The sequence below is a fragment of the Gastrolobium bilobum genome, unplaced genomic scaffold, assembly GCF_033153095.1.
Source record: "Gastrolobium bilobum isolate Gb01-03AN ecotype WA unplaced genomic scaffold, APGP_CSIRO_Gbil_v1 utg102439, whole genome shotgun sequence".
NCBI classification, from domain to species: domain Eukaryota; kingdom Viridiplantae; phylum Streptophyta; class Magnoliopsida; order Fabales; family Fabaceae; genus Gastrolobium; species Gastrolobium bilobum.
The window spans coordinates 29023-56442 of NW_026898660.1; the positions used below are offsets into that span (position 1 = coordinate 29023).

Here is a 27420-nt window from a genome sequence, read left to right on the forward strand (position 1 = left end):
TCTCAAAATAAAAATCTAAAATACTAAAGTCAAATTTTGTTTAAAAAACTTCAACCATTAGATGATTGCTAAATTCTGAAATCATGTCTTCTTATGCATTTTTATACTCAAGTTATATGAAAATCGATCTAATTTATGTAAAAGCAAAAAAAGTCCATAATTGTGTGAATTATATACAAAAAATAAAATAAAATAATTTACAAACCAAAGTAACTGCTAATATAATATCATTATCATTCATCATATCAACCCTTAAACATGGTTAAGAACGGAAATGGAGACTTGGAGAGGGTGGCTTTCAAAAACACGTTTGAAGTCACGAGTTACAACAAAACAACACCAACCTACAACATTGTAAAACACGTTTGATGGCGAAACTGAAACTGTGTGCATGTCTTTCAAATTCACCACACGAGCCCGATCCAGTTATTGTTCTTTTCACAATTCAATTAGGTTCGCTTCCTATTACTATTTTTTTTTTAATCTCATTTTTGTTCTCTTATGCATGTTATTGAATACATCTATTTATTTCAATGGTTTTTGGATGAAGATTTTGTTATTTTAATTTCTTCGTGGTGGTTTTAGGTTGTGAGAAGCTTCAGGCGAATCAATTCTACGAGGTAGTTATCTTGTCCTTCGTTGTTTATCCTATGAATCTATTTGTCGTTGTTCTAGAACTGTGGTTCTGTTAAATCCTCGTACCGTGTTCGTAGCGCAAGTGTTTCGTGCGGTTATGATTTGAAAACTACTAGAATGTCGTTATTCTTGGTTGGATATGCTTGCGGCGTTTGCGTTTAGTGTGTTGTGACTAAGCTCAATGTGATTTGAATTTTGAACTGAGCAAACTGAGACTTGAGCCTGTTATTACTTATTAGCATCTTCTTGTGTTACTGTTGGTAGAGACTGAAAATTGAAGATTTGATGAACACTCAGTATTTCCAATATTAAATTTTGATATATTTAAATTTGTTCGGGAGTGGATTTTTTTTATATTTTTTTTTACGCTTTATGAAATTTACAATGTAGCTCCTGCATAATGAACTCGTGTTAGACAAGGCTTATTCTTCTGCTGATTTATTTTGTCTTTTCCTTTTTGGCAATTTGTTCCTGCTCATTGAGTAAATTTGTGCTTAAATTACTAGCCATAATAACAAAGCATCTCCACTATTTACTGATAATGGAATTGGTTTCCTTTTATTATTTAATGAAATCAGTTTTTATTTAGTGTAGATTGTTTTTTCTGTCCTTTCAACTTTTTCAGGTTGACAGATTCTTATGCAGTTGAAGAGGTAAGCATATTTGTTTACCTTTTCATCCATGTTTGGAGGTCTAGTGGCTCCTATTAATAGTCCACACTTGCGGAAGTCTGGAAGCAGACCGGTTGTTTCTGATCTTGGTAATTTCATTTATATGTCCCTTGACAACATCTTGACTATTTTAACTTTTTCCTATAGTTATATTCTTTCCAAATATCTTACACTAGTGCCATTTCCAGGCGCAAATGAGGTGGAAAATGGTGTTGATGAAGGTTTATTGTATTCAACAGAGGCAAGTGATTTGACGGGTGCTACAATATCAATGAGGGCCACTGCTGTAATTCCCTCACCTATTTTGTTATGGAGATTCAAGGTTCTATTTACTTTTTGGGACTTTCTAGTAAATTTTATTCTAGAATGTATTTGACGGTATTGTTTAAATAAGCAGAAATTTGTTTGACTTATTTAATAATCATGAAATTGCCTCATTTCATTGTTGTAAAGTTTCTTTTTTATTGATTATTTTGGAAAGAAAAAATGTGGGTTGGTTCATGGTTGTCATAATTTGCTTGTGTATAGTCAATCATTCAATTCCTTCTTCGGGATTTCCATTCATTATTGTAATTATGAACTGAAATTCGACTTTAGAGTGTGTGGTTTCTACGGCTTTCCCTGCTTTTTTGGTGTTCTGGTTCTGCTTTTTCAAAATCTTATTGAGATGGATGTCCAGGTACTAATTTTCCTTGTCTGGGGCTTCATCTGTTGCAAGGTTAGTCACATTTTCTCTTTGCAACATTTCTCTGGCACTTCGCTGTGGGATACTAGGATGCTTATAATCAATGAAATTGAGGAAGTATCCCCTTAACATACGGATTATCATATTGTCATAGTCCTGTTGGCTGAATATGAAAATTGCAGATTGGATGGGATTCTGTCATGAGAATGAGTGCAGACAAGCGGGATTTATTTCTATACGAGGCATTTTTGTATTATAATCCTCTTCTTCTTGCGGTGAGTACTCTCTCTCTCTCTTCCTCTCTCTCATAGGGTCTCAGGCTACGTGTGAGAGTATTTGTTTTGCATTCAAGGAGGTTAGCATACTATTTTAAAATTTTCTTTACATTCATATTATCAATGCATTTCTTGTCATTTTTGTATTTCAGACTTTGATGGTTTGGCTTTGGGGAATCAACTTATGGTTTTTCAGTCAAGGTTCTGTCAATTATGCAAAAATATTTGATCTTGATCAAAATCATCTGACTCACAGAGAAGTATGGAAGGTAACAGTTCAAAGGAAATTTCGTGACTGGCTTAAGATTTACTCACAGCCTCATTCATTTATATAAGGGGTTTATACTCACTAATAATAAGGAAAAAGACAAATCTAATCAAATTAAATCAATCCTCATTAATTACGAAATTTACAGTCGGATGAATATGAGATCTATTTCCTTAATTAGAAGATACTATTCAACAGTAACTATTGCCACTTTGACTTATTTCACATTTCGTATTTAGAATCAATTTTTGCAGAACTGGAAGGGGAATAGAGATAGGAGTGGAATGGTTTGGAACTGAACAACCATTTCTGCTCCACTGTTTGGTTTGCTTAAGAATGTATTTGTGTATATAATTTTTTTTAATTTAGTCTATTCTGTTTTTCTTTTGTTCAGTACCTGAAATAAGCAGAGTGAAATCTTAATTATAACTAATAATGATAAATAAGAAAACAAAACAAACATTAATTCTATCTTGCAAGGAATCATTTCCCACCACCCTCGGAGGGAATAGGATTGCTATCCTTGTGGGATAAAAACCTGGAGTGGAATCTGTTAGAGTAGTTGTTAGAATAGTTCAGTGTATATAATATAATAGTCTCACATCTTGTAGGCTTAGCCCATTAGGTCTTTTAGTCTCTTTAAATAAAGAGCTCTTGTACATTGTAACACACAATAATTTAATATACCATTATTCTATTAGTCAATCTCAAGTTGGTACAGAGCTGGTTGTTCTGGGGACTCTTGCTTCCGCTAAAACCCTAAGTCCAATGCTTAGGTATTCTCTTCTACTTTGCTGTGTGTCCTTCCGACAAGTCTTCCTGTACGCCGTGCGTCTCTCTGGCTTGTTTCTGCAATTGTTAGAGTTACTGTTCACACAGAAGTACTGTTCATCGACGGTACTGTTCACGCATTACTGTTCACTGTCTGTACAGTCACTGTTCACGGTCTGTACAGTCAATGTTCACGTCGTCGGAAACACTGTTCAACTTGCCAGAGTTACTGTTCATCGCCGGAAATACTGTCAACTCCAATGATCAACTCGCGAATGTCTTCACTAAAGCTCTTAAAGGTCCTCTGGTTGAATATATTTGTGGCAAGCTGGGTGCTTACAATATATACGCACCAACTTGAGGGGAGTGTTAGAGTAGTTGTTAGAATAGTTCAATGTATATAATAGAATAGTCTCACATCTTGTGGGCTTAGCCCATTAGGTCTTTTAGTCTCTTTAAATAAAGAGCTCTTGTACATTGTAACACACAATAATTTAATATATCATTATTCTATTATTCAATCTCAAGTGAATCAATTTTACATGTCTTCAACCAAACTAAGGAACCCTTGTCCTTGTGGGCAAGAGGTAGATAGAATTATCAGTTCACATACTAAACATACTATTAATAATTTTGTCTTTATGATCCTGTAATCTTTGCTTTGGTCCTTAGACCTCAATTACTGTTCTTATATTGCTAATCTAGAACATAAAAAATTTCATTGCTTTCTTCCCACCCTTTTCCTTTTCTTCAATTTGTTTTTTGATTTTTTAACACTGTCTTTGTTTTTTTCCTCCTCTTTTTAAATTATTTGTCTTTAATGGTTGACTTATTTCTTTTAACTTTTTTATGTTGCTCATCGCAGTGTGCCACATGGATGACAGTTATTGTTCCAACCAGTATGACAGCATATATTTATCTTTATTCTCAAGGAGAAGTCTCATATGCTGCATCACAACCAGTGTAATAGATGCATCCACTCTTATTAGTTATTATATACTCTTTTGTTTACTTGGTTATCACCTTTTCATTTTAGTACTGCAGTATTATTGCATCCTATCAATATATAATTTGATTGCAATGCTGATTAATTTTCAGCAACAAACAATTACTATTAGTTTTGATGAACTAATCAAAGGGGTGTCAGTGCCTTTCTCTGCAAAATGTCTTTGTTCATTTATTCTGCTCATGTCAACAGAATAAAGTTTCAAAGATGCCCGAATGTGTTTATTGGAGCATGATTTTATTGATGAGCTAATGAATATTGGGTTGGGGGCTGCTTTTTTCTCCCCAAAGCATTTGGTTAATATTCTACATAAAGCACTCTTCTGTAACTTCTATAATTTCTACTTAGAGTATCCTCAAAGGGGCATCTCAATAGTTGAGGTTTGGGTATTCTATGATGTCCTAAGTTCAAATCACGTTGGAAGTGGGTCAGGAGGGGAATGGGTTATGCCCCTCCCCATCTGAAATTATGTAGCCTAAAATATGATGCACAAAAAAAATCTGCTTCGGTTGGGACACAGACAATTGCTGATCATAATATGGTTAGTTCATTTACATATTTTCTTTTTCTTGTGGTGGGAACTGGGAGGGAGAACATTTGTTGTACTTTTCCTTCTTGAGCTTCACATTTCATTTTTTAATTCAAATTCAAACCCAATTTTACTTCACAAATTTCTTAACTTGGGTTCACTATTGGTGAAAGGCAGTGCCTGCTTGTCTGAATCACGAAAGCTGTCAAAACTCAAAACATAAAATAAGATGTGCAACATGCAATAGTATATATTTATTCTTTATGTTTCACCTGCAAAAAGGGTTAAGTGTCGTTGGTTTATGTAACTTTTAGGTTAATCTTCAAGTAGAAAATTGCTGCAGTTAATACACGTTGATCTTATTTTATTAATCTATCTACATATTGTTGATGGTTATTTATTAGTTTGAAGTGTTTAGAATTTGACTTGTACCCTTCTGCAGGTTCTCTTATATGCTGCTGTTGTAATGGTTTTGATATTCCCCTTTGATATCTTTCACTTGTCTTCTCGGTATTACTTCTTAAGGACACTTTGGCGTATAGTTTTCCCATTACAGGCAAGTTTTCTCTTATTTTGATATATTATGTTAGCAAATTCCTGCAGTGCTACTTTTGAAATGGCAGACATCGTTTTTTTTTTACAAGAAGCTTCATTTCATGTCCTTGCTCCTAATATCCTTGGCCTACCACACCTTGGTTTTTCTGCAGAATCTAATATTTTCTAGCATATTCATTCTATCCCTTACTAGCTGATTTGAGTAATTTGTTGGTACTTTGTTCAAATGCAATCTAATTTTTTGTATTTTCATGTAACAGGCAATATCATTCTCTGATTTTTTCATGGCTGATATTTTAACTTCCATGGCAAAGGTTTGCTTCCTCATTTGCAATGTTAACTTTCCCTAGGAAAATCCGAGTCCCTTTTTATGTTAATCTACATGATAAAGTACTATGTTTTTAAACAGTTATTTGTTTTTATAGATACATAGGTATGTACGTGTACGTATTGTATTATTACAGATAGAGGTCCAACACTGGCAGTCTGGCACACATAAACTGAGAGTTTATAGTTGACATAATTTTTTATCTAAATTTTGGTTTCTATTAAAGCATTACTAATGTATTTTGATTATGATTGCCAATTTTATGCAGGTCTTTTCTGATTTGGAACGTTCAGTATGTAGAATGGTCCATCGACAGGTTTGATTATGATAAATTGAATCTGAATAGAATTATCAATATTGAAATTTCCTTTTTCCTAGCTCCTATTGCATGCAAATACTTTTTTTATTACTTTTTGCACTTGACTTTCATGTGACTTCTTGTATTATACTAGTAGATATCTGTTAGGTACCAAAGCAGAGAAGGGAAAAAGATTAAGAAAGAAACGTGGATGAATAAGTCTGAACCTTAACACAGGTTCAGATATGTATTACAATGTGATGTTTAAGAGAAATTTACAGTATAGGTAAAGGAGAAATATAGATAACGAAGATGAAATCGAAGAAAAATGTCTAAACGGTGATTATGGTTCTGGTTCTCTCCCAAAAGCCCAAGAGTCCCAATTTTCCAAGATGCCCTCAAAATGGTCTTTCCTCCTCTATATCCCAACCTTCGTGTGATGCTAAAAATGTGACCCCAACCAACTAAATCCCTGCCTTTTAACTAATGCTGAGTCAGCACCTGTAATTGGCAATCCCATGAGCCTCTTCCTCTCATACACCTTCCCAAACTTTCTACTTGGCAGAACAATATCAATATCACACTTCTTCTTTTTAAGGGGGGCGAACCGGAACAGTGGTAAAGCTGTTCTTTCATGGCTGAAAGGTCATGGGTTCGAATCCAGGAAACAGTCTCTTTGTAATTATGCAAGGGTAAGGCTGCGTACAAGGATTATCTCCATCCTACACTCGCAGTCGGGTTTAACGGGAAGTGGTTTTTATTGTGAAGACCAAAAACCAACTTATGGTCAAATACTTATTGTTTGCCATTACCTAATTAAGCAGAGTGGGTTGAATCTTCTTAGTGATAAAACCAATTCCTGGGTCTACATCTAACAGACTAACACTGTAAGCTTTTAGGATAATTGGCTTTTGACATAGTATTAGAGCCTTTTTGATTAAATTGTCAGTGGTTGATCCTTGCTGCCCCTTCACTTTTAATTAAGTTTCAGCACAAGGTTCGTCCGTTGCATCCGCACTTCAAGTCTAGAGGGATTTCTTATGATAGGGACATTTTAGAGATAAAACTTACTCCTTGGTTTAAACCTAAGTGCTCAAGTTACTAGGATTGACTGGATCCTTAGCAGTGCTATTGTGTAGATGGCGGCCTTGATTTAGCAGAAGGTTACGCTTACGAGTAGGAGAAAGATTATGTTTAAGATCACAATCACCTACTCTTAAACTCCCCTTTTGACTGAATTGCTGAAGGAACAAAAATCAGAATCCATAGGTAAACATATCAGGAATGATGTAATGGGTTTTTAAAGGCAAGTGATGTATTCTTGAGGAGATTTAACTGGAAACAAGATATTCAATACTTTTATAAGCTTGAAGTTTCAACAGACTACAATGTTATATTTTAAGGGCTGTGATTATCTGGAGATATTTCTGGTTGAACAGTGAGGTGTGGTATATGAAACGATGTGATCAACTTCAAGCATATTACATATTTGTTTTTCTAGCATTGCGATCATGGAACATGGTAACTTTATCTCGTTAAATAATTTTATTCTCCAGTACCCTGGTGTAATTAAATGGCCTGACCTTTAAAGATCAGAATTAAGATTGGACCCATGTACGGGTCTGTCCTGTGGAGGTGAAAAAGTCTAATTTGCTGCTGCGGTTATATTTCTTTAACCTGTTTAACAATTTTAAAAACTTTTTAGATGCATTAAATTTTCACCCCACCCGTTTTAGTCGAGGTTTAATGGGGAGTGGGAGTGGTTTAGATACATTAAATTTCGAAATTGACAGTTTAAGGAAACTCCCTTGGCTGTTTGGTTATGTTTTTTGCTTAAGGAGACAATCTTACCATTCTTTACTACGGTATATCTTATTTATTTACAATTAGACTTTTGGACTTGTATGTATCTGTTTTTATGTTACAGCATATGCTTAAGCTCTCTCATTTAAGATATGCTTTTACAAAATATTTGTAGGTTGCCACGATTGCTTGGTTGGAAGCTGATTCTGTTTGTGGCAGTCACTCTGTCGCAATCCCCTTAGCTCTTCTCTTGCCTTACTTTTTCCGTTTAAACCAATGTCTCCGGCAGTACAAAGACACGGGGGAGAAAGCTGCTCTTTTGAATGGTTAGAACTCTTGGTTGCTCTAATAGTCTAAATATTTTTTATTGTTATTTTCTTTCTTAAAGAAAAAAAAGAGGAAAAACAATTAGAGTTCAAAGAAAGAATGTTGCATGAAGGACCATGGGAGTTTGTTGGAGGAGTTAATGAAATATGGAATAAGATGGTTATGTGTATTCAAAATGTGGGAAAGAGGGTGCTAGGAGAAAGCAAAGGAATTGGATTCCATACAAAGGAAACATGGTGGAATGGAGAGGTGCAAGAGGTTATTAAACAGAAAAAGGAATGCTTTAGATCTTTGTATAAAAGTCCCAACGATAATAATTTGCAAAAGTTTAGATTGGCGAGAAAAAATGCAAAGAAAGCAGTGCAAGAAGCTAGAGGTAAGATTTTGCCGATTTGTATAAAAATCTTGGGAGCAAGGATGGTGAAAAAAGTATAAATAAGAAAAGTAAAGACCTCGCTCAAATTAGATGCATCAAGGATGAAAACCAAAAACTTTTGGTAAGAGATGAAGATATAAATGAAAGATGGATGAACTACTTTAACAAACTTTTTAATGGGGATGGCGATAAAAGCTAGGTGGGCTTGGAGGATGCTTATGATGATCTGAATAGAAGATTTGTGCGCAAAATCAATACACATGAAGTCAAGGAGGCTTTAAAGAGGATGAAGACTAATAAAGCTTTGGGACCCGATGGCGTACCTATTGAAGTGTGGAGGGGCTTGGTGGAGGTGGCAATAAATTAGCTGACCAATCTTTTCAATAAGATTCTTCAAACAAATAAGATGCCTGATGCTTGGAGGAAGAGTGTTCTTGTGCCTATTTACAAAAACAAGGGAGATATCCATAATTGTTCTAACTATAGAGGCATTAAGCTTATGAGCCATACTATGAAGTACTGGGAGAGAGTTATTGAACCTCGTTTGAGGAGAGAGACCAAGGTATATGTAAATCAATTAGAATTTATGCCAGGAAGATGTATCACAGAAGCTATTTTCTTGATGCGTCAATTGATGGAAAGATATCGAGAAAAAAAGAAGGATTTACATATGGTGTTCATAGATCTTGAAAAAGCATACGATAAGGTCCTAAGAAAAGTTTTATGGTGGATTCTTGAGAAGAAAAAATTACCATCAAAGTATGTAAATGAAATCAAGGATATGTATGATGGGGCTACTATATGTGTGAAAGCTTATAATGGAACATCAAGTTATTTTCCTATTACAGTAGGTGTACACTAAAGTTCGGCTCTGAGTCCTTATCTCTTTGCCTTAGTGATGGATGAACTAACAAAAGACATTCAAGAGGAAGTGCCGTGGTATATGCTTTTTGCAGATGATATTGTGCTTATTGATGAGACCAAAGACGTTGTTAATAGGAAACTTGAATTGTGGAGAAGCACTTTAGAGTCTAAAAGTTTCACATTAAGCCGGAGCAAGACTGAGTATATGAAGTGTGAGTTTTTTCTGGTAAGATATGGAGATCAAGACCCTGTGCATCTACTTGGTCAAGAGGTACTCAAGAAAGATGCTTTTAGATACCTAGGATCAATTTTGCAAAAAAGTGGTGAGATTAATGGGGATGTAAATCATAGAATCAGAGCAGGATAGATGAAATGGCGGAGTGCATATGGATTTTTGTGTTACTGCAAAATTCCCCTTAAGCTAAAAGGAAAATTCTATAGAACAGCAGTAAGGCCTGCAATGTTATATGGAGCTGAATGTTGGCCAGCACATAGGAAACACGAGCATAAAATGGGAGTAGCAGGAATGAGGATGTTAAGGTGGATATGTGGTTATACGAGGATGGATAAGATAAAAAATGAAGATATTCGACGAAAGACAGAAGTAGTACTGGTAACTGAAAAGATGAGGGAACATAGATTGAGATGGTTTGGGCACGTAATGAGACGGCCCCTGGATGTTCTTGTAAGAACAAAAATTTGTTACTAAGAGCTCAACACAAAGGGAGGTAGAGGTAGACCGAAACTTAATTGGGGAATGGTAGTTAAACAAGACTTAATGGAGTAAGATATAGATTGGCGGACGGTGTGTCTTAGGACGGAATGGAGAAAAGCTATAAACGGAGTGGAAGGTTAAATCCATTGTTACTCCTATGTTCCAAATGGTCCGTTTTTAGTCTTTTTAGTCCTTTTCCTCTTCAATCCCCCCTCTCTTTCTTTTCCCTTGTCTTTTATCTTATTTCCCCCTTCCCCAATTTTTATTTTTTTTATTTTTAATTTTATTTATTTATTTTTATTTTATTTTATTTTATTTTTTAATCTCCTCTTATTTATCATTGGGTTCATCTACTACCGACCCCAATTAGCTTGGGTTAAAGGTGCTTGCTGTTGATGTTGATGTTGTTATTTTCTTTTTTAAAACTTCTACTGTGTTATTATCATGTAAAATTTTGCCGGCTTATGAAAATGCTATTATACATTAATCTTTAAAATATATTTTTGTCTTAGGTCCTGATTATATTAAAATAATGTTTTCGATTAATTAAATCTAGTGCATGTTTCTATTCGTTATCATTTGAAGGTCTGTCTAGTAGCTTATTTTGAATCAAGCCTGATATCTGGATTCTCATTGAGTAAATATCATTTTCGGTCCTCAACAAATTTTACGATGCCCGTTTTAGTCCCTAGCAAATAAAAAGGCTATTCGTGGTCCCTGAAAAATTCAAAGTGGACTTATTTTAGTCTTTTTGAGGGACTAATGTGGGTTTTTTTGAATTTGTGAGGGACCACGATTTCAACTAAATTGGTCCATTTTGAATTTCTTAGGGACCACAAATAGCTTTTTTATTTGCTAGGAACTAAAGCGGGTATTGTGAAATTTGCTGAGGACCAAAAAGGATATTTACTCTTGATTTTATGTAAAAAATTTATGCTCAGAATTCTTTATATAAAACAGAATAATTTTGTTATCAAAAAAAAAAAAAAAAAAACAGAATAATTTTACTCAGCTTTCATTTTATGTGACTGGACATAGAATTTGTAAAGATATTAGGCAGTTGTTCAGTGTTTGAAAAAATAATTAATACAAAATGAGATATGAATAAAAAGGGAAAAATGCATAAAGGCTTCCCATGATTGGAAAGTCAAAAAGTAGCAATCTTATCACTGTTTCAAGGCTGGCCCTCACAAAATGCGATAAGAACAAAGTATCAATTAATCAAAAGGCCTGACTGCTCTCTCAATCTTTCCCTTCGTTTTTAACCTTCTTGAGCTGTTTGTGGGAGGGACATTTCAAGAATTGTCATCAATTCATTGTTAGATTGTGCAAAATTGAATTCCATTTAGTGTATCAGAATTATTTGAATTTCATAATTTCATTTGATATTGACATTGTGATTTTGTTAGGAATTCGATCAGTCATGTACAATTTCGTAGACCATTTTTTTTCTTAAAATAATCATAATGTTGTTGTGTGTATTTTAACTGTTTGCCTTTATTTTAGAGTAAATACCTTTTTTTGGTCCTCAGCAAATTTCACGATGCCCATTTTAGTCCCTAGAAAATAAAAAGACTATTCGTGGTCCCTAAAAAATTCAAAATGGACCCATTTAGTTGAAATCGTGGTCCCTCACAAATTCAAAAAAGACCCACATTAGTCCCTCAAAAGGACTAAAATGGGTCTACTTTGAATTTCTTAGGGACCACAAATAGTCTTTTTATTTGTAGGGACTAAAGCGAGCACCGTAAAATTTGCAGAAGACCGAAAAAGGTATTTACTCTTTATGTTATATCTTTTCAATCATTAAAAAGAAACAAGTTAACATTTTTCTGAGACAGATGTAAGATGTTTTTAGTGGTTTGTAATGAATTCACTTTTTTGCTTATGGTTTCAGCTTTAAAATATTCAACCGCTGTGCCAGTGATTTTTCTTTCTGCCTCGAAATATCATGTCTTCCCTGAAAGATGGACAAACTTATATAGGCCTCTCTGGCTTATGTCAAGTGTTGTGAACTCATCATACTCTTTCTACTGGGATGTAACTCGAGATTGGGACTTGAGGTACCTAAAATGTTTGTCCTACCATGCACCTTCCATAATATCTTTGGAAACTTAACTTCATTCTAACATCAGAAATATAGATCCTTTGTTCGGAGAAACTATTTTTCACCTTGGCTTAAAGTGCTTAAAGTGCTTTTATTTGCCAGGGCCAAACAGGCATAAGCTACTGGATTAGGTCCAAATTCCTGTTGGTATCTAGTGTAACATGCTTGGGGTTTGATGTCATGTGGTAATAACATTTTTAATTTTTCTGTGCACGCGAGGTTTTTTATTGCAACTTCTGCTTCTGTAAAGACACATATATAGCTTTTTTGTGTTTGCATTATAATTTTACATGAATCAGAGTCTTGATCACATGATTTGACGTGCCCAATTGTTTATTTTGGATAAGGTATTGGGCAAGCTGAGGGGTTAAAATGTTTAAAACTCATAATAACATTAACATATTTGGTATTGGTTAAATTGATGGAGCCATTTTACATCTGTTGCAGTCTTTCCATTGAGAACCTTGATAGATACTACATTTATTGTGTTAGTTCTGAGTAGTGTCTTGTGGTGCACTCTAATAAACATTCCTTTCTCTCTTTGCCAGTGGCTTCACTCGAATATTCAAGTTTAACAAGCCACATTTGCTGTCACATCTGTTATATGGAAGGATATGGGTAAGGACTGTTACATGCAAGTAGCTTGAATTCTTTTTTTCTTTCTCCCAAGAAAAAAGTTTATAACATTGATTTTTCAAGACGAGAGAGTTTTCACCTTGTACCTCCAACACCTTTACTAAGTTATCAAGTATTCCTAGCACAGTTCTTTGCATGTAAACAAGTTGGAGAATTTATTACATTATTATAAACATATTAATATATGATTTTAACTGGTTTTATGAATATTTAAGACTTAAGAGCCCACTTCAGAAAAGAATGAAAATAACAGTAGTGATATATACACCTGAGGTTGCAGGTTTACTTTTGGGTGATTGGAAGCAATCTAGTTTTGCGTTGTACATGGACATACAAGCTCTCTGCACATCTTCGCCATAATCACATCACAGTGTTCACAATTGCTGCCTTGGAGATCTTTCGCCGCTTTCAGTGGATCTTTTTCCGTGTAGAAAATGAGTGGAACAAGATGAATTCCAAATCACACATACAACTCTCACTTGATAGCATGCCAAACGAGGGAGAGAAATTACTTCATTCCAATAACCACAGTGTATAGGCTTCGGAACATTGTTTATTTGAGGTTTATTTTAAGGGATTAATGTTTCTTTGGTTGTAAGAGATAATTTTATCTACTACACATATATAAAAGTGTGTAGACCCCGTGTGAGGCCATGTGAATAGAAAAGAGAGAAAAAGAAAACATGGGCCCCACTGTAGAAGATAAAATTATCTCCTATTACATGAGAAACACTAATCCGTTATTTTAAATGTTTTATGATAGGGGTTCACATTCCATTTTTGTCATCTCAACGGCTTTCACCCCCCGTTATTAAAATGTCATTCTTTATTCATATAAAGATTAGTTTATTCAAATTATTACAGTGCTCATTTTGTGTATCTAGCAGCTCCACAATTTAATCATGTTGTATCCTTGGCAAGCCTTCTGATTGATGACATAGTCTATAAATGAAACCTACGGTATCACAAGTGTTTTATGTATCCTTGCCGTGTCGTTTTCAGATTACGGTCTTTCAAAACTGCCAAAACATCACCGAAAGTTAGCTGTGTGCAACACTTCATTTACCAACTCAACCAACCATTTACCAAATCTACCATCCAAGACTAGCAAAATATTTTGCTAAAGACTACCAAAATATGATTCTGCCGTTGCTATCATCATAAATAAATTGAACTAATGCTTTTCTGTAATTGATTAAGCTGCTGCTGGTAACTTTTATGCGATTGATAAGGCCCAGGAAGTGCCTAGCATTTATATTACACGAAGCTGGACCTCCTTTTTGGTTGTACTCTCATATCAACGAAGTTGACGTTGCCAAGCTGTAATGGTTTTCTCCCTAGACAAACCACATTCAAGTGAGAACCTTGTTCAAGAATTTTATTGACTCCTAATTTCACAGCATGTTTTATAAAGGGAGAAATTTTTGCGTAGTGCACCTAATTAGGAATGTTATACTTCAAAAAATTATTGAGACATCATTAATTAATATTTAGTTGTAGTTAATTATCATAATTAATAGTATGCACATATGACACATCGGGTTTGTGCTAGAATTTCTCCTTAAAAGGATGCTAAACTTCCAATCGAAGCCATCTATAACTTAACTTTATAAATTCTAAATAAACTTAATGTACACAATTAGGTTCGGTCTTCCTCTAAGCCTCTCAAACTGCAACCAAAGAGCTACTGCAATGTCTCCCTTGGGTGAAACCACATTCTGATTGTCCCCTATTTTTGCTTTCTTCTTTCATTTTTTATTTTTTTTTGGGTACATTCTTCTTTCATTTTCTTAATTGCAGACATTATAACAACGTTGTATTATATGCTCGCACAGGAGGAGTGAGCAATGCTGAATTGAACAGGCTTGACTTAGGTTGCTCTTTCTGTTGGACTTTGGATAAGTGGCAATGTTGGAGGTATTTTTCCTTTTTAATTAAAGGGTGGCTACTGGCTACACATGGCTTAAGTCAACTTTGGTCAAAATTCTTATACCTAATTTGTTCCCTAAACATCTAGACTTGGAAAATTTGTCCCAAAGTTCATCTATAAATAGAGAAGGAAGAAAAGCCTTGAATAATCAAGAAAGTATTTGAAAGAGTTCCTCCTAGAGATAGAAATAGAGTTCCACCACAAATGTGAAAGGAATCCTCCGAGTGAGAGATAAAATTGTTGTCAACCATCCTTAGTGGATGAAGTATTTGTGCAAATCTCTAGCCTTGCACTAGAGAGATCATCTTTGTAATCATACTTTCATAATAGAAGTTTTTGTAGACCTATTGGTCTCGTGGTTTTTACTACTCACATCGAGGAGGAGGTTTTCACATTTAAATTTTCTTTGTGCTCTTTGTGTGTTTTTGCTGTACTTCTTTGTTTTTCTCATCTTGGGATAGGTTTACTTCGCTTCTGCAAATAGGAGTTGCTCTAAGCCAAGCTCCGTAACTCGACAATGGTATTAGAGCTCTTAGATCAAGGGCTTTGTGAGGTTCAAGATGGAAGGTACCATCACTCATGATGGTGACATGTTCGAACTCAACTTAGAGAATTACTCCTACTAGAAATCGATGATTGGGAATGTAACGCCTGACCACTAGAAAGATCAATGATTGTTCCCACATACTAACACAAGACTTTTCAGCGTGCTTTATCCTCTCTCACACACTTTCCGATAAACTTCTCAGGAGGTTACCTATCCCAGAATTGCTCAAAGTCAAGCACGTTTAACTACAGAGTTCTTAAATTACGAACTACCGAAAAGTATATATATATATATATGTATATATATATATATATGTATATATATATATATATATACATATATATATATAGGGGAAACAACTTCTCATTTGACAGAAGAACTTCTTTTTTGCAGCTGAGAGAGTTTTTTGGTGGGACCCATTGATTGTTTTGAAAAAAGACAAAACAAAAAACAAATCACACATTTCAATGCTTTGTTATGTGATTGCTGCAACAAAAAAACTTCTCCATTGAAAGGAGAAGTTGTTTACCCATATATATATATATATATATATATATATATATATATATTGTTAGAATAGGTAGTACCGATTAATTCTTTTAAGTTATCATCAATTGTACAGTCCTATACCTGCACAGCCTCTGGATCCCTCTCATTCGGTGATGATTTGATTCATTCATGTACCTCTCCTACTAGGAACACTCCTTGTCCGTGCCTTTTTTTTTGCACTAATGATCACTCCTCACCCTCGTCAGCTCCCGGGATGTTATAGGGGATCAACTCAATTGTAAAGGTTTGTATTATTCAGTCTTAAGCACAAAGAAGCCGAAAGGAAAAGGCGACAAAGAGTGGGAGCTCTTGAATCTCAAGGCAGGAGCAATGATCCAGAAGTACATTGACAAGAGTTTGTTCAAGCATGTGGAGACTACACCAATGCTCATGAACTATAGACGAAGCTGAAATCCTTGACTCAAATTAAGATGCCAAGGAATAAAGCTCACTTAGTGCACCGACTTGTGAAGTTAGACTATAGGGACGAACAAAGCATGATCGAGAACTTGAACACATATAAAGGACTCGTAAATTAGTTAACAAAGATTGACATGAAGATCAATGACAAGTTGCAAGCTCTCCTGATTCTCAGCTCATTCCTTGAGTTGGGACACGTTGGTGGTGACACTAAGCAACTTAGTCCCATAAGCGAAGCTAACCATGGAGTCGGTCGCAGACAACCTATTGAATGAAGAGGCTAGAAGGAAAGCATAATGGATGACTAGCCAGTATAAGGCTAATGTCTTCGAGAACCTAGGAGGTTGGAGAATAAAGGAAGGAGTAAAAGCCAGGTCGAGACAAGTCTCAAGGATGGTCAAAGTCGAGATTCGACTTAGCATGATACTATTGTGGGAAGTCGGGTCACAGAAAGTACGATTGCCAGATGTTCAAAACGAGATCAGAAGAATGAGACAGTGAAGCCGAACCAGGTAGATTTAAGAAAGAAGGATTAGAAGAGTACCGTGGTTGTAACTGTTGATGCCAAGGATGATTTCTTCCTAATCGGTAAGAACAATTATATTAATGTAGCGTATGATGATTGTTCGTAGATTGTAGACTCAAGAGCATTTTTCTATGTCACTCCACATAAAGGGTTTTTCTTATCGTATCAAAGTGGCAACTTTGGTACTGTGAAGGGGGGTAACTTTTTCACTAGGTTATCAGCAAGATAGTTGACATTGGAGAAATCACCATGATGGCGGATGTCAGATGCAAATTGATTCTGAAGGAGGTGAGACATGTTTTCGATATGTGTCTCAACCTGATCTGGACAAGAAGGCTAGATGAAGTCGGGCTAATGAACTACTTCGATGCAAGTAAATGGAAACTTGCTAAAAGGAAGTATGGTAGTTGGCCAAGGTAAGAAAAAAATTATCCTTGTATGTTATGCAAGGAAAGGTCAGCAACAGATAGACAGATATCGTCAGAGATGGTTTTAGTCTAGAGCTCTGGCATAGGCGACTTGGACACATAAGTAGCGTTCAAGTCTGGAGCTCAAAGTGTACACATGGCTCAAGACAACTTTGTAAAAATTCCTATACCTAGTTTGTTCCCTAATCAATCTAGGCTTGGAAAAATTGTCCCAAAGTTCATCTATAAATAGAAAAGGAAAAGAAGCCTTGAATAATCAAGCAAGCATTTGAGATAGTTCCCCCTAGAGAGAGAAATCCTCCAAGAGATAAAATTATTGTAAAGCATCCTTAGTGGGTGAAGTACTTGTGTGCAAACCTCTAGTCTTGCACTAAAGAGATCATCTTTGTAATCTTACTTTCACAGTAAAAATTTTCGTGAACCTATTAGTCCTTTGATTTTTACTACTCATATTGAAAGAATTTTCTATGTTAAAATTTATTCTGTGTGTTTTTTTTTTGTACTTAATTGTTTTTCTCATGTTAATGCAAATAAGATTGTTCCGAATCAAACTCCTTAACCCAACAAGCATTTATTGGATTATTCGTGATCCAGTTAGGTTTTCTGTATTTTATGTTCATATCAAACCATGTCTTTTTCCTCCGATAGAAAAGTATGAAACTATTGTGATATGGGAATCATACGAACAATAACAATATGGCTTTAATTTTAACAAATACTTATCTATGCATTCTTCTCCTTCTCTCTCGAACTCATTATAAATTAATAGTTTTTTTTGAAAATTTGTAAGTGGTTAGTTTCTTTGAAGCTTAGTTTAATTTTGCTCGTATTAACAAATTCAAGTATTTGGCTGATAACAGTACCCGTTGAACATAGGGTACCACGGGTGAGACCTATGTATGCATTGTTAACGACAGTGGTATGTGGTTGGTTTTGGTGACATCACATAAAAAAACACAAAAATCACATGCAATTACAAAAAATCAAAATGCAATATTCAAGGATAAAAATTGCAGGATATTAAACTCGAGCCCAATATTAGACATTATGTCCTTAAGGCAATTTTGTCCCCTTTATGGTGCCTAAGGTTAGAGGAAAAATGCCTCCCAAGATAGAAAGTGTAACCTCTGTTTTGATGGTGGCACTACCAGAAGAAACGGTACCAGCGGACACAACGAAAGCTGACCAATCGCAGACAAAGGCAGTATGTGGGAATTATTTTGGCAGAGTTTTGGAAAGGAGTCAGAAAACTTGATAATTATTGTTTATAGGCCACTAGTATTTATAAAGATAAATGGTCATAAGATGAAAAAGCATGACTATTTAGAAACAAAAGGCACGACGTTCGCTTGCAAAGAGGCACAATTCTTCATAAGCGAAAAGACGCGATTGTTCACAAGCGAAGAGACATGACTGTTTGAAACGAAAAGACACGACTCTTCCAACTTCTTATTCATAACCTATTTATACAACAATCCCCCACATGAATAAGAAGTTTATCCTCTTTGACTATTTGCATCTCGGGCTAGGTACAATCTGCAACTGATCAATGAGCAACAATTGCATCGGGATCGGTGGACGCAATGTCTTGTAACCGTCCCTAGTGAGATCTATCGGATTTACTCGGTCAATCGGTGGACACGATGCCTTGTAACCGTCAATTTTGAGTGTAAACTAAGATAATAGGAAACACACAATTGTTCCTCGAACGTGGTTGGTCCTATGTTTGTGTCCACTTTGATCATAGACTCCCCCTCGTTCTGCAAATGCATTAGAGATACGGCCTTGTTATATTCTCACAGAAGCGACCCTTACTTCACACTCACATTGGTGATTTTCTGGCGGTGCATCTCAACATACACCATCTGAACACATACAAATCATAAATCATTAAAAGCCTACTTCCTTTTATTTATGAACTGCCTTGTTTAGGAATGAATTTGATTTTCTTAAACTTTTATGCCTTGCATTTTACATCTTGATTTTCTGTGATTGTATTCAATTTTGTATTTTACTAATATCACCATAACCAAAAACACAGATTTTTACACTACCACCTTTAAATAGAATTAAGAAAGCTAATTAATTGTGAGTTAACCACTAAATTGTAGAAAAATGCCACTTTGAATTTTTTTTAGTAAAGCTCTGTTTCTGTTTTCTAAGTAAGATGGAAACCCTTTATACCTTCTTAATTTAAAATTAAAGCTTTAACTCTTTTTCTAAGTAAGTCATAATATCATTTATTAATATGCATAATAATCTAAATAACATCAGTTAGTGTAATGTTGTTATTCATAAACTTTGTAAGACTAATATATAAAAATTGAATATTATTCTATTACAAACTCGTGCACTGCATGTACAAGAAAGTTATAAATCATAATTCACCCTGAAGAAAGTAAATAGGATTTAAAGTAGTTTAGGATCTTTAGATTATGACAATTACCATTCAACCATGAAGATGTCTATTTAAAACTCATATTAATTGTTTTATTTTGAAAATCACTCAATATTTTTAGACTTCATATATGTTTGATTTGCTGTGGAGCTTGTGAAAATCGACAATCACACAAATCGCAAACGAAAAGAGAAAGAAAGAAAGAGAGAATAGACACAGAGATTTACACTGGTTCACCCAATTTAGGCTACGTCCACATTGTCTATACTATATTCACCTCACCGCCACTCATTATAAGTCACTCGGTTTACAAGAAAAATATAAATAGGACTAGAAAATTCTAACAGCAGCTATTCATGGGCTCAAGCCCAAACTACTAAGAAAATTACAATAAATCAGAGGCCCAAATCAGGGACTCCAGTTGCCTTTCTGCTGACCCCGACAGCTAGGGCCCTCATCAACATGCGAAGTATGAGCCATACCCAACATTCTCCCACTTGGTGAATGCTTCACATGTTTCTTCAATCCCAATGCAGTTGTACACCATTCAAACTTCTCTGAAGTCACTGCCTTGATCAGAAAATCAGCATTGTTGACCTTTGTGTCAACCTTCTCCAGCAATACAACCTTGTCTTCAATCTTCTCTCAGATGAAGTGATACTGTATGCCGATATGCTTGGCCCTCGCATGGAAACCTGGGTTCTTAGCCAAGAAAATGGCGCTCTAACTATTACACCCAACGATCATCTCTCCTTGTGCAAAGCCAAGCTCTTTGCACAACCTCCGTAACCAAATAGCTTCCTTAACAGCATGGGTCATGGCTATGTACTCAGCCTCTGTAATAGATAAAGCAACAGTGCTCTGCCTCTAACTCATCCAACTGATAGCTCCGCTGAATGATGAAACAACATATCCACTTGTAGACCTTCTACTATCAATGTCACCTCCCATATCAGCATCCACAAAGCATCTCAGCTCTAATAATGTCTATCCCTTTGAGCCCTTCACGCCTTCATAGCATAACCCAAGGTCGGACGTACCACGAAAATAGCGAAACACACGCTTCACATCCGTCCAATGCTCCTTTCCTGGCTTGGACATGTACCTGCTCAATATTCTCACTGCTTGAGCAATATCTGGTCGAGTACAAATCATGGCATACATCAGACTCCCAACTGCACTAGCATAAGGAACTGACGCCATCTCTTCTTTTTCTTCTTCAATCTTGGGACACTGGTCAGCCGATAACTTAGAACCAGTAGACATGGGAGTCAACACAGGCTTGCAGTCAGTCATCTTGAATTTCTTCAGAACATCCTCTATATATTTTCGCTGACTTAATCATAATCTTCCTTTGTCATGCTCCCTCTTAATCTGCATACCCAAGATCACATTTGCAGCGCCTAGATCTTTCATTTCAAACTGCTTTGCTAGCAGTCCTTTAACAATGCTAATCATCTTCAAACTGTTTGCAACAAGTAACATGTCGTCAACATACAAAGTTAGAATAACAAAGTCACCTTCTAACCTTTTCACATAAACACAGTGATCAGCATCACAGCGGTCAAAGCCAAGCTTCACCACATAAGTGTCGACCTTCATGTACCACATCCTAGGGGACTGCTTCAGACCATATAGAGATTTATTCAGCTTGCAAACTAGCTCCTCTTTGCCTCTTGCTATGAACTCCTCTAGTTGCTTTATGAAAATAACCTCCTCCAAATCACCACGAAGAAAAGTCGTCTTCACATCCAGCTGATCCACCTCTAAGTCATATGCAGGTGCTACAGACAAAACCAACCTTATGGAATTTAACTTTGCAACAGGTGAAAACACCTCACCATAATCAACCCCTTCTGTCTGTGAATATCCCTTTGCAACCAATCGAGCCTTGTAGCACTCAATCTCCCCATTGGCACCAACCTTCTTCTTGAACACCCACTTGGAACCAATTGCTTTTCGGTCTGTAGGTAGATTCACCAAACTCCAAGTTTGATTTCTCATCAGAGACTTCATCTCTTCTTTCATAGCTTCCTCCCACTGTTTGGCATCCTCCGAGCTCTTAGCTTGTTTTACAGTGCTTGGATCATCATCTGTAATACTAAATGCACAAATATCATCACTAGCACATAGGATATAATTTTCAGGTGTATACCTCTCAGATGGTCTTCTTTTTCTCGTGGATCTCCTCAGCACTGGTGTTTCAACCTCTGTCTCGATTTCAGAAAATTCATCCTCTACCTCGTTATATTTAGAAACTTCAGAATTCAAATTTTCCAATTCAACCTGTGAGTTTATTGTATCCTCTTTCAAACCCACATCCAACTCCACTGTCTGTGACTTTTCAGGAGCTTCAGGAAAAATTTGATTCAACTTAGATTCCCTGAATACAACGTCTCTGCTATAAGTTACACTTCTAGTATCCAGATTCCACAACTTATGACCTTTGACGCCATCCTTGTACCCAATAAAGACACACTTCTCATATTTACTGTCAAGCTTGCTTCTTTTCTCCTTGGGAGTGCATATATGCTTCACAGCCAAACACTATGATATGAGATACACCTAGCCTTTTCCCAAACAAAGCTTCATACAGAGTCTTCTCTTTCAAGGCCGATGCAGGAGACCTGTTCTTCAAATAACAAGCAGTAGCCACTGCCACTGCCCAAAACTCAACTGCCAAGTCTGCACCGCTCAACATACTCATGCTTTCTCCATGAGAGATGATATGCGCCTAGCATATAAGGAAATCTGAGCCAAAAAGAGAAAGAATGTTGATGAAATCTTGAGAAAAAGAGCAAGAATCACTGTTAATTTGTCAGAATCTTAATCAAGGATTGAATACTGATTTTATGCTAATTTTGTAGGAAAAAGCAAACAAACTGGAGCAAAACGAGGATTTTGCAAAATCAAAATCCACGCTCAAAGCGTGGATCTCACGCTGGCAGCGTGGAAGAAATTTTTCAGACAGAAGCGTTCACGCTTGAAGCGTGAAGTTGACGCTGAGAGCGTCAGTTTGCGAATTCTCAGACCCCGTGTTTTGCAACGGGGCAATTTTGGAAAAGAAAAAGATTTAAAAATCAAGTTTTTGATTCAGCAATGAGATCTCTATCCAAATTAGAGATAAGATTAGATGATTTGTGGTAAGATTGAATCAAGATTTGAAATTCTAATTTATCAATAAAATCTCCAAGGTTGTTACATGAAAAAAAGGAAACAAAGTTTAAATCAAATACAAACTCTTGGATGGGCTCAATGCCGGTGGTTATAAATAAGGAGATTGGGAGCACAACCAAGTAACCAAATTCACAACTCGGAGCAAGCAGTAGAGGACTGAAGATCAAGAATTCTTCTCCATTCTTTCTAGTAATTATAGTTTTTATGCTTTCTTTTGAATATTTGTTTATGTCAGATATGATTATGTCTGGCTAAGTTCTTTTATTGTAGTTAGGGTCACAACCCTATGTGAACCCTTGTTATGACGGATTGATTTAAATTATTGTACTCGTTTACATAAATTTATTTATCTTATCTTGTGCGTATTTGATATTTTCTTTATTAAACCTGATCAATTTGATAGTTGAAAATAGTTTGAGGGTTAGAACCTTAAATAGGGATATTGGGGTTTCTGATCTCGAAAGGAGATAAGATAACTATTGGTATGCATACTAGGGATAGATGTCTATTTAATTGCAGATGTTGGAATTATTGTGTTCATTGCTTAATTCTCATGAGGGGTTACTAAGGGATTAGGATTCTAAGTGAGGTTAAAGGGTTAAGTTACCAAGGGATTGGGATTTAACTATTAATATATTGAGATCATAATTATCTGAGAAATTATATAAATAAGTATTTTGTATCAATCCAAAGTAATAAGTGGGGATCATAGGGAGAGTGTTCCCTAACTGCAATTCTTTCTCATATTTTCAAAACCAACTCCATTATTATTCTTCTTTTCATTCTTGAAAATACAAAAACTCAAAAATAAGTCTTTACTTTTATGGTTACTAAGATTCAATTTAATTTTCCCAACAAAAGATCAAGTTTTTCAACTTAAAGTGACTGATTATTTTAGTACTTGGTTTTCAATCCCTGAGGAGACGATCTTTCTTACTACTTTACTACTTATGCGAAACGGTATACTTGCCGGATAGCATCAAGTTTTTGGCGCCGTTGCCGGGGATTGAAAATTTCAATATTATAAATAATCTTTGATCTTTGAGATTGAATTTTATTTTATTTTATTATTCTTGTTTGCATTTTACAGGTGCTATTAACAAAATTTTCTGAGTTTTATGCGAGGTAGACTTCCATCTAAAGACTTTTTGCTTGATCCTGAAATTTCAAGGACTGAGAGGAGACTGAGGAAGGCGGCTAGGCAGATAATTTGGGAAGATTTGAAAAGCGTACCTGCACAACCAAAACAAGAGATGGAAGGAGACAACAACGATGATGGTGGCATAGGCCACAATCCACCCCCAAGATTGTTGGAAAGTATTCTGACACCAGTGTTCAATAGGCCAAACTCAAGCATAGTCAGGCCGACGGTTGAGGCAAACAATTTTGAGTTGAAACCATCATTGATTTCTTTGGTGGCAAGAGCTCAATATTCTGGTGCTGACGAGGAAGACCCTCATGAGTTCATAGATCGATTTCTGATGATCTGTGACACTACAAAGCACAATGGAGTGTCTGCTGATGCTATCAGGCTCCGACTGTTCCCTTTTGCTGTTAAGGGAAGTGCTCTCAAATGGATAGAAAGGCAACCAGCAAATAGTATCTCAACATGGGAAGATTTGTCAAACAAATTCTTTGCCCATTTCTTTTCTATGGAGAAATATAATCAGCTGGTGAATGCAATCACGAATTTCCGTCAATTTGAAGGAGAATCATTGTGTGCAACTTGGAATAGATTCCAAGAACTTATCCGGAAGTGTCCACAATGGGAAGGAGACAATGACAGAAAGGTAGCAATTTTCTTTAATGGCATTTCTCCTGAAACAAGGTTGGTGATTAATGGTGCAGCTGGAGGTTCTATTCGGCAGAGTACCTCAGAGCAAGCCCTCAATCTGATAAAGAAGTTGGCAAGAGATGAAAATGAGAGTGTTCCAGCCTCAGTAAAAAGAGGAGTGATAAAACAAGAAAACAATGACACTTTGCTCGCTGAACTGTTATCCAAAAAGATTGATAGTAAGTTTGACAGTTTGGAGCAGCGATTTCAAAAATTCCAAGTGTCTCATGTTCAATCAACTCCTCAGGAAGCTCACGAATCCAACAAATGCTCTAATTCGTTATCAGATGATTCACCTCAACAAGTACAGGTGAATGGAATATGGTATGACCAGCGCCCTCAGCCGTCAAACTTTCCAAGGAACAATAACTATGGTGCTGGAGGTGGTGGTGGAAATTTTCAACGAAGAACTCAAGGAGCTGGCATGGATTACAAATCTAATAACTACCAGCAGCCTCCACAAATTCAAGCAAAGGAACCCTCTGAATTGGAAAAGCTAGTGGCACAGATGGCTCAACATTCAAATGCTTTCATGGAGGAGCAAAGAGCCAACAACAAAAATACAAGTGCTTCCATAAAGAACCTGGAGAATCAGATAGGTCAACTTGCAAAGCAGGTTTCGGAAAGAATTCCAGGTACTTTTCCTAGTAATACAGTTATCAATCCAAAGGAAGACTGCATGGCTATTACCACTAGAAGTGGCAAAGTTGTAGCACCGCTTGCAAATCCAATTCTTGATCGTGCGGAAGACAAGGAACAAGAGGAGAAGCAGAAAGGAGCAGTTGAACCAGAGGCTGAAGTAATTGTGAAAGAAAAAGAGAAAGAAGCCGTCATTGAAAAGGAAAAACCATCTTTCTTTGATAAGAATTGCCCATTGACCCATGAATATATAATGGCTCAAGCACCTTACCCAGAAAGGTTCAAGAAAGAGGTTTCTAACAAGCATTATGACAGGTTCTTAGACATCTTCAAGAAGATGCACATCAATATTCCTTTTACAGAAGCCTTAGCAAATATGCCTGGATATGCAAAATTCATGAAGGATCTGTTGAAGAAGAATAAACTGCAAGAATGCCAAACCGTTGAACTTATTGCAAAAAGTAGTGCATTCATTCAGCAGAAGATTCCAGCTAAGCTTCGTGATCCAGGTAGTTTTAATATTCCCATTACTATTGATGATATTGCCATTGGCAGAGCTATTTGTGATCTTGGGGCTAGTATCAACTTGATGCCTCTTTCTATTTATAAGTCACTGGGAATTGAAGAATTGAAACCCACAGAAGTTTCTCTTCAACTTGCTGATAGATCTATGAGGAAACCTAACGGGATTATTGAAGATGTTCTTGTGAAGGTGGACAAGTTCATCTTTCCTGCTGATTTTGTAGTGTTGGACATGGAAGGAGGAGCTGAGATGCCTCTTTTGCTGGGTAGACCTTTCTTGGCCACTGCTCGGGCACTGATTGATGTTGAAAACGGGAAGCTTAAGCTAAGGATGAATGATGAGACCGTTACCATCACCGTCTTTGATTCTCTAAAACAGTCGTCTCACAAAGACGATTGTTTTAGTCTTGAAGTCTTTAAGGAAAAACAAAGTGTAGCGGATGATGCCCAGAAAGATGGTGCCATGAAGGTGACTTTGAAGGAGCTTCCTCAACCTCAAAAGAATGTCTTCTTGAGTAATGAGGAAGCGGTGATTGAAGCACTGAAGGAAGAGGAAACTGAATTGAAAAATAAAGATCCCTCTTCCCATACCAACAAAATCCCCAATGAGGATGATGACAAACATGAGAGAAAACCCAAAAGGAGGCGTCATCCTATACAGAAAAAGGTATTAAGAAAGGAGGTGGTCAAATTTTTTGATACGAGTTGGAAGAGACACCAGAAGCTGAAGTTTGACAAGAGACACCGAGATTCTATATCTCAGAAAAATCAAAATTTCAAAGAGTTCTTAACATGGCTACATGGTTTGGAACAAATCTGGGAATGGTGGTCTTCTACACCTAGGCATCCAGTACCACCAGACCTTCCATTTGCTGAGTCATCCCACGCTGCTGAGGGGGATGACATGGAGGGTTGATTATATCTCCTTGCTGACGGAGATTTTGTATATTAGTTTATTTTTCTGTTTCGTATTTTTATTTTTATTTTTAGTGGCTTTACGTTGGTATATTTTTCTCTGAAGTTTTGATGTGCGCATTATAGTTTATTCTATATGCCACTCTTTGTTCTATTGTGCAGGTTTTTCTTCCTTCTTGTGGTTTAATTATTGCTGAGGACAGCAATTCTCTAAATCTGGGAATAGTATGCTTGCACCTGAGAACTGTTGCAATTCTAAAAAGGGGAGATATTTTAACCTTCAATTTTTATTTTTATTTTATTTTATTTGTTGTTTTGAGTTAGATTCAATTTTTATTTTTATTTTAAGAAAATAAAAAAATAAAATTTAGATTATTCCTAAACAAGCAGTTCCAGAATGTTCTGAGCTTACTAAGTAAGTAATTAGATTGAGTTGGATGAAGCATTATAACTGTGAGCAATTACTTGTTTTAATCTGAGAATGATGACTGCTCGTTTTTATAACTGTTTTGCTAAAATGTTTGATAATGCTTGATGTGAAACAATGAATTGAGATTTTAGTTTGGATTTTAACTGTGAGGATTTGAGCCTAAACAGAATTTTATTTTAGAGAGGCCTTACTGTAGTAGATTCTAGAACTTGAACTGTTTCTCTGGCTTGTCACGCATAACTAAAATGATAAGGG

General features: G+C 36.0%; 1 protein-coding gene across 2 annotated transcripts; it reads left to right on the forward strand.

Annotated features, from left to right (window-relative positions):
* The first annotated feature begins 274 nt into the window (after positions 1-274).
* On the forward strand, positions 275-13650 carry LOC133318121 (uncharacterized). Of its 2 annotated transcripts, none has more exons than XM_061520076.1 (15): positions 275-453; positions 586-620; positions 1262-1396; positions 1496-1629; positions 1987-2025; positions 2175-2267; positions 2420-2536; positions 4172-4267; positions 5284-5397; positions 5657-5710; positions 5993-6040; positions 8001-8151; positions 12005-12170; positions 12763-12832; positions 13131-13650. In XM_061520076.1, exons 3-15 carry the CDS (start codon positions 1318-1320, stop codon positions 13386-13388), a joined length of 1419 nt encoding a protein of 472 aa, XP_061376060.1. In that variant the 5' UTR covers positions 275-453; positions 586-620; positions 1262-1317; the 3' UTR covers positions 13389-13650. The 2 variants fall into 2 exon arrangements, with proteins under 2 accessions (XP_061376060.1, XP_061376061.1); XM_061520077.1 differs by having other exon boundaries at positions 1496-1593.
* The last annotated feature ends 13770 nt before the right edge of the window (positions 13651-27420 follow it).